The sequence below is a fragment of the Lissotriton vulgaris genome, chromosome 1_1 (genome assembly GCF_964263255.1).
Source record: "Lissotriton vulgaris chromosome 1_1, aLisVul1.2, whole genome shotgun sequence".
NCBI classification, from domain to species: domain Eukaryota; kingdom Metazoa; phylum Chordata; class Amphibia; order Caudata; family Salamandridae; genus Lissotriton; species Lissotriton vulgaris.
This window is the reverse complement of record NC_141685.1, coordinates 625,636,343-625,645,014: the sequence shown is the minus strand read 5'-3', so window position 1 is coordinate 625,645,014 and position 8,672 is coordinate 625,636,343. Positions and strand designations below refer to the sequence as shown.

General features: G+C 42.9%; 1 protein-coding gene across 3 annotated transcripts in view; it reads right to left on the bottom strand.

Annotated features, from left to right (window-relative positions):
- Positions 1 to 5,541: 5,541 nt before the first annotated feature.
- LOC147747586 (interferon-induced protein 44-like) overlaps positions 5,542 to 8,672 on the bottom strand; it is a 255,059-nt gene continuing 251,928 nt past the window's right edge. For 2 of the 3 annotated variants that reach the window (XM_086954229.1, XM_086954232.1), the window contains exon 8: positions 5,542 to 7,089. In XM_086954229.1, coding sequence (XP_086810355.1) covers positions 6,886 to 7,089 — 204 coding nt within the window. In that variant the 3' untranslated portion in view covers positions 5,542 to 6,885. The remainder of the gene's footprint in view (positions 7,090 to 8,672) is intronic. The other variant, XR_015308305.1, reaches the window with a different exon arrangement.

Below are 8,672 nucleotides of genomic sequence, written 5' to 3'. Positions count from 1 at the left end.
TTGTAAATCTGTCATTCTTTCTCAAAAATGTATTGACTTAGAAGGAAAGCTTTTTAATTTCCTGTTTTCAGCAGCTTTAAAATCCATTACCTCATGTTGGAAAAATGTTTCAATATTATCTGTTCATGTTTGGTGGTCATGGGTTATTTTTACTAGAAGAGGAGCCCATTTATCCTTGAATGGTGTTAATCATAATTGTAATTCTTATCATTTATTTTGGAAACCTGTTGATAATGATCTATCTTCTTAAAATGTATTTTTCTATAAGTAAATTATTTATCGATATTACTGCATAGTTTCTATTTGATAGTATTTCTATTTTAATGATTATTAATAACATATGTAGAATTGCTTCTTCTCCCTCCCTTTTCAATTTTCTGTAACACTATATTATATTATATTGTACCTGTTAAAATGTAATTGCTGTTGATAATTTCCATATCTTCTTATTGGGTACTCTCATTGTACTATTTTTAAATTGTCGGTTTGTCAATATAAAATTTAATAAACTATTCTGACAAGAGAAAGGGTATACTAATTTCTATATTACTCACAAGGGTTAAAAATAGGGGCAACATGCTGAATTTGTGGAGAGAATAATGCACCTAGATTTAGAGATGAGTTTATTCAATTGTGTGAACCTTCATCCACAGTAAGGACATAATTCCAATGACATTGCACTCTCACACATGATCAAACTATAAAATGAATGTTTAAAGCACTGTGTGTAATAAGACACTCCATAATGGGACTGGAAAACATAATTACTAACGGCCTTATCCCAGTGTTTGAGAATAACTCCTCAGCACTTGCTTGCTCCCAGGAGGAGTGACACACCTACACTGCAAAGGTTACTGATAATCAATCTTTGCAATATAGTAAAAGGCGGATCTATCAATGTGTACCCTATTCAAAAGAGGTCTTCAACCTGGTGGGCGAGCCTCCCTAGGTGGGCCTTAAGTGACTCTGGGGGGCGCCAGGCTGATCAAGAGAAGCATCATGCTTTGTTTTAAGTGATAAAAAATGAGCGGCAAGTAGGCCACTGTGTAATGGGCCATCATTACCAAATTTTGATATGCATATTTTGACTGGGAGTATGTGTAAAAATGGACAGAAATTACTTGCAATGTTAAAAAATGTTTAAACATTGGCCATTTAACAGAATTATTGTTAAACATTGTTGGGGCGATTATTATTATTTTTTTTCTACATAAGGGTAGAGGAACTAAGAGGTTTGAAGACCAATGCTATACACATACATGCCCAATAACAGTGGTATCCTATGTTTTTAATTTAATCTGTCATATATAATATGGGTATGCATCTAAGACTATGGGCCCGATTTATATATTAGGTCACCATACTCCCGTTGGAAACACTGCCACAGAATTTATAAGTGGATGGACCATAGTTTGGCAAAGGCAAAGACTACTTCATCGCTGATTTGGGCATACTTCTCTGATGGCCCGACAAGGTAAGGGTCGTCGAAGAATTGGCTATGTGTTGGCCACCCAATTGGGTAAGTTTATATATAGCTGTTTTTTACTGCCTGTCACACCACGAAAGCCCTGGCAGTAAAGGGCAGTTAAAAACAAATAAAATGTCCTCCCTTGCCAAGGAAGATGAATCCCATGGTGAATGTGGCATTGTTTTTTTTGTTTTTCAAATCCAAAAACCTATTTTCTGATTTTGTTTTTGATAATAAAATAATATATGGAAACTGCTGTACAGCTTCATCATGTTTGACGGAGCAGTACTGCAAAGTTCCAATGCATTCACAAGAACTGTCTTGATGGCTGTTCCTGTGAATGGTTGAAATGTCCAGTGGGCTAGCAGACATTTCATAATTTGGCGGTCGGGAACTCCGCTCGGGTGATGGAGTAAGTTACTCCATTGCCCTGGCAGTGGAGGATGGCTCGACCGTCAAATTATAAATCATGGTCAATGGCGGGGAAAATGTGCATAAATAACCTTGTTCGTATAAGTGTAGAGGTATCCTATATCGGAAAGGTATTTGGATTGGGGTCCTTCTGTGTCCCCTCAGTTTCACTTTCATCTGAAAAACTGTTCAAGAAAAATGCCCCGTTATTAAAGGAGCGTGTTGTGCTGTTGACAAGCCAAGCTGCACCAGTGCCTACGTATAATGGTGAAGAATAGTGCCGATGGTGGCGCTGAAGAATGCAGACTTTTGTTCAGCAGGTGTGCTAGTGAGCCACCTATTATGAAAGAGAAAACAACTTGGTTTCTAAAATGATATAGTAGAGATGAGGAGAGGAAAAAAGGCATTGAAGCACTTAGAAGTATATGCATAAAAGCTAAATCTAATCTGCAATAAAATAAACATGCCTTTATAATTGTTATGTTTGTTCGTTGAGATTGAGAATAATTTCTATGGCACAATTATCCTTTGCAGAGAAGTGTACAGATGTAACAGACACAGAGAGTGTTTCCCATCGGTATACGTTTGTAAGTGGTAGTGGGTTAACTGATAGCATTTAATAGAAATTTTTAACACTCTAAGCAAAGTTCACAATGACAATGAAACTAGATGTAAATATATGCACTCCAAGATGGCTGGTGCATTTTACAGCATGTTGTCGACGATCTTTGATTGCTAGAAAATGTTTTCTTTTACTTCGTTCTCATTCTTTAATGTTGAAGATGGACGGTATGTCCACAGTAACACGTTTGCTATTTTGGAACGTTAAAGAATGAAAAAAAGAATCATTCAAATCATTCAAATATAGCTGCCACAGCAGTGCCTGTTAAAATGTGTTGTGTGCTGCTAACGAATATGCTACTTACCAGTATGCATCTGTTCTTGGCATGTAGGGCTGCTGACATTCATATCTGTGCATAGATCGCCGCCTAGTGTTGGGTCCGGATGATCGCACATTGTTGTCCTGGAAGAGTCTTCGAAGTATCACGAGATAGGTGGCTCCCCCCTGGACTACAGTGCGCATGGGCATCGACTCCATCCCCAGATTGTTTTTAGCCATTGCGGCAAAGATGGAGTGTAACACCGTGAGTGATGACCATGCTAAGAGTAATTTGGAGTGCTGCAGCCGCTACTGGCGCCAGGGAGGAGGGCGGGCGATATGAATGTCAGCAGCCCTACATGCCAAGAACAGATGCATACTGGTAAGTAGCATATTCGGTTCGAGGCATGTGGGCTGCTGAATTCATATCTGTGCATAGAATACATAGCAGTCCCTCCATTAGCGGCGGCCGCCTGTGCCAGCTGCAGCAGTCTGAAAAAGTGTTTTTAGAACAGCCTGCCCTACAGCTGCCTGCTGTTTGGAGTGCACATCTACACAGTAGTGTTTTGTAAATGTGTGTGTGGTAGACCATGTGGCTGCTCTACATATGTCTTCTAAAGGAATATTTCCAAGGAAAGCCATGGAGGCCCCCAACTTTCGGGTGGAGTGGGCCCGTCGGGGACCGTTAAAGTGCGCTTGGCTTTTTCATAGCAAATTTGAATGCACTTAACAATCCACCTGGCTATACCTGCTTTGGAAATGGGGTTGCCTTTGTGTTGTGGCGAAAAGGCAACAAACAGTTGTTTCGTTTTCCGAAAATCCTTGGTCCTATCAATGTAGTACATTAAAGCTCTCTTGACGTCTAGTGTGTGGAGCATCCTCTAGGCCACTGACTCAGGATTTTGGAAGAACACAGGCAGTTCAATAGTCTGATTGATATGGAACTGTGAAACTACCTTAGGAAGAAATTTAGGGTTAGTGCGAAGCACTACCCTGTTGGAGTGAATTTGTATAAATGGCTCTTGGATAGTTAGTGCCTGGAGTTCACTAACGCGTCTCAGTGATGTAATCGCTATCAGGAAAGCCACTTTCCATGTCAAGAACTGAATCTCGCAGGAATGTAGAGGCTCAAAAGGTGGACCCATCAGTCTGGTGAGGGCCACATTTAGGTTCCATTCAGGAGCTGGCGGGGTACGGGGAGGAATGACTCGTTTGAGTCCTTCCAGAAAAGCTTTAATGGCAGGCACTCTGAAAAGTGAGAGATGCTGCCTGTTTTGTAGATAAGCTGCTATTGCGGACAAATGTATATGAATGGAAGCATAGGCCAGATTGCATTTGTATAGATGTAACAGATAACAAATGATGTTGTGAGTAGACGCGTCTAGCGGGTTGATGTTGTGGTCAGCACAATAAATTACAAACCGCTTCCATTTCGCCGCATAGCATGCTCTGGTGGTGGGCTTTCTTGCCTCCCTTATGATATCCATACAGTCTGGAGGCCAATTCAGGTAGCCAAATTCTAAGACCTCAGGAGCCAGATCGCCAGGTTGAGCTGATGCGGATCTGGGTGCTGAATGTCGCCATGGCTCTGCGTCAAAAGCCTGGGTGTGAGGTGCAGCCTTTGATGCGGTACCACAGATAGTTCAAGAAACGTGGTGTACCTTGGTTGGCGTGCCCACGTTGGAGCAACCAGGATGAGCGTCATTGAGTGTTGCTTCAGCTTGCGTGCCACCAGCGGTATTAGAGGTGCTGGGGGAAAAGCATACGCAAATCTGCCTGACCAGTTCGTCCATATCGCATTGCCCTGCGACTGTGGGTGTGGGAACCTGGCGGCAAAGCTTCGGCATTTGGCGTTCTCCTTTGTGGCGAACAGGTCTATGTCTGGATGACCCCACTGCTGGAAGTACGGGTGGAGTACTGATGGATGTATCTCCCACTCGTGCATTTGGTGGCTGTACCTGCTGAGCAGGTCCGCCATCTGATTGTCCTTGCCTGGGAGGTGTTCCGCCATGAGGAAGATGTCCCTCTGAATGTCCCACTTCCACATGCTCGGAGTCAGATGAGACAACTGTGGAGAGTGTGTTCCTCCCTGTTTCTGAATGTAGTACATGGCTGTCATGTTGTCCGTCCGGATCAACATGACCTTGTTGCACAGATGTACCTTGAATGCTTTCATTGCCATGAAGATAGCCATCAGCTCTAGAAGGTCGATGTGCATCTTCTTTTGCTGCGTTGTCCATAGTCCCTGCACTGTGTAGCGGAGTACATGAGCTCCCCAACCCTGGAGAGATGCGTCCGTTGTCAGAATGATCTGTGGCACAGGCTCCTGGAACGGTCGTCCCTTGCAAAGGTAGTGTGGATTCCACCAATGCAGAGAGTTGTATGCACGACCGGTTACCAACACTAGGTCTTTCAACTGTCCGTGAGCCTGATTCCACTCTTCTAGAAAAAATAAAAAAACCCTTATATAAAAGTATTTAAAAACAAAAAGTAATATATATTATTTAAACAGAGACATTGCCCCACCAGCCCCTGGCCCTGAATGGGACTACTTTATAACGTGGAACCATTGCATCATGCTGAATGCTGTGGTAGGAGTAAGGAAAATGTGAATGACAATTTTACTAACCAACTGAAGAAGACTGCCGGCCCAAAGCGTCTCTGTCTAATAGTCTGATGTCTAATAGTCTGACAACACAGGTAAAGCAGTCTCAAATGTAGACCTAAAAATATGTCCGCCTACAACCAATATACAAACAATATTAGGACAATAAAATAGGGCTTGCTTTTTAAACTATTTTCAAGTTTAATGTTAGCAATCAAAATCCATTACAAAAGACAATATGAAACAAGGTAAGACATTTATGAAAAAGTGTGATTATTTTTGTGCAAGCATAACAAACACTGCTGGTCATGTTCAAAGCACATAAGATACTGCTGATTACTAAGCACAGTGTAAGGACTATCAATATTTAATGGGGGTTAGAAAACAAACCATATTGCTGAGCTACAATTAAATGTAATTATTCATATTGATATTATTAAAATTAATGACATGTATATTGTATATTGGATATAGTGTTGCTTTGCCTGCTGATACCTTGCCTTCCCACAATCAATTGAAGTAGTATGAAAAGTGTGTAGGTTCCAGTGCTCTCAATGAGGAATGCCACTGAGCCATATAGTGTGGCACTATATGCAATTCACAATCGAACTGCCCTTCAAGCTATCCGGCACACAGTTCATTTCCGCAATAATGAAACTAGATGTAAATGTATGTACTCCAAGATGGCTGGTGCATTTTACAGCATGATGTCGACGATCTGTGATTGCTAGAAAATGTTTTCTTTTACTTCGTTCTCATTCTTTGAAGTTGAAGATGGACAGCATGTCCACAGTAACACATTGGCTATTTTGGAACGTTAATGAATGAAAAAAAGAATCATTCAAATATGGCTGCCAAAGCAGTGCCCGTTGAAATGTGTTGTGTGCTGCTAAGCTCTTCTAAAAAAGTTAAAAAAAACATACATAAAAGTATTTAAAAACAAAAAATAATATATATTTTTTAAACAGAGACATTGCCCCACCAGCCCCTGGCCCTGAATGGGAGTACTTTATAACGTGGAACCATTGCATCATGCTGAATGCTGTGGTAAATGCTGATTACAAAGCACAGTGTAAGAATTATCAATAGTTAATGGGGGTGAGAAAAGCAAACCATATTGCTGAGCTACAATTAAATGTAATTATTCATATTGATATTACTAAAATTAATGAAATGTATATTGAATATTGTATATAGTGTTGCTTTGCCTGCTGATACCTTGTCTTCCCACAATCCTTCGAAGTAGTATGAAAAGTGAGTAGGTTCCAGAGCTCTCGATGAGTAATGCCACTGAGCCCTATATTGTGGCACTATATGCATTTCACAATCGAACTGCCCTTCAAGCTATCCAGCACACAGTTAATTTCCGCACTAATGTTTTTTAAGTTGTTTTTGATTCAAATAAAGACAACAACAAACATCCCATGTACTTCATTTGTCAAACGTCGCACAAGGTGAGAATCTGCGGCGGTGTAGTTAATGCGAGGTTTGTAATGACATCACAAAGATTCAGCACAAATATTAGACAATTGCACTGCCTGAACTGGAATCCACTCTCTCGACAGGAATGTTATCAAAATAATTGTCTGCAAAGCGCATAATCTGTTGAAGAACATTTAGTATCAAGATGTCATTGTTGCATTCAAGCTCCAACTCAGATGAATAATTTTTAACTGGCAAAATGCAAGAAACCGGGATTCCGAGGCGAGCTGAAGCTGTATTGACCTGAAAAACACAGAAAAAGATTAGAAAAAATGTTTAGAAAGCATAATATCACGCAATCCGTATAAACACAACCTACGAGACTGAGGGGTATATTCACAAGTAGCTATCACCAAATGAATGGCACTTTATCGCAGCCAAAGTCGTGATAAATGTACTACCCCATTCACAAGCTGGTGCAAACAGCCCACAGCACCAGTTTACCCATGAAAGCAGCCGCAAAAAACATCGCCACAGAGGACCACCACAACTATCGCTAATGAGATGCAGAGTAGGCGTTCCCGAGGAAAAATATGCGAAAACACGACACCTCAACATTCACAACGACCAGTCAGTACTGCGATAAGAACACAAAACAAGCGATAAGGCTCGTTAGCAGCATGAAATTAACACCTGCTCTGACCTGGTATAAAGTTGGACGGCAGTCTGCACCACAAAAGGAGAGCAGCCAAGTGCGTCATCGGAAGGGCAACAGATGCCATGGAGCCACTCATCATGCAGCCCGGACACCCAAGAGGGCCACAACCCCCACTCTACCCCGGACCACCACAGAGGCAGCGCAGACAAAGACAGCGGCCCCCACGAAATGCACATGCCTCACAGGTCCAACACCTGACAATGTCACTGTCCACTACAGGTGAAAGGGACAACAATCCTACGCAGACTGCCCATCATCGCCCAACAGGCCTAAGGCACCAACACAGCGGACAACCAACCTCCCTCCCCACACTAAGCTGCTGGCTGTGCTGCACATGTTGGACCCTGGTACACCCCAACCAACACCCGCCAGAGTCAGCGGAGTCTCACAGCCAGCCACATCCAAGTGCCCACACCTGTCCTGGACATCACCATCCCCCTGGCACCCCAGTTAACATACGTACAACACAATTTGCAGGAACAGCTGGAGACCAAGCAAGGACCATGCGCCATTGCCGGATGCATGCAGGTGTAGGTGGCAATCTACTGCACACATGTCCCAACCCTGCCCCCCGGTGACACAGCACACAATCAGCGCAACAGGAAGCACATGTCACACATCAATGTGCAGGCAACGTCAGAACACCGTGGGACCTTCACCAATGTCGCCTCCAAATACACATCCAGTGTGCATGATCACTTCACCCCCCGACAGCCCATCAGCATCCAGCGTTCCCAGGATGGCACCAAGGGAAATGCACAGCCCCTTGCCAAGTGCCAAATTAATACCCCACTCACCTCAACCCCACAACCATGCAATCCACAACTCTTGCAATGCACACGACACGTCACAACATCACAACCAACATGCCCAACAACCTGCCCACCCACCAGTTACGATAGAACAACTTACAATGGTATCCTGGGCAAGCCGTGAACAGGACCAATCAATAGCATGGCACCTCAGCCACACAATAGCCTAATGTGGGGAGAGGTGGCTACCAGGCATGTGTGAAGGATGCAGTAGAACCATGATTGGGAAAGTACACAATGCCAAGAGCTGCAGTGATTTGCCGGTCAGACCGCAGTATGCAGAACACACCCATATCCACAGCGATATACACCTCTGGTATATGGAGTGCAGTGGACAGTGGAGGCGACCATGTCAC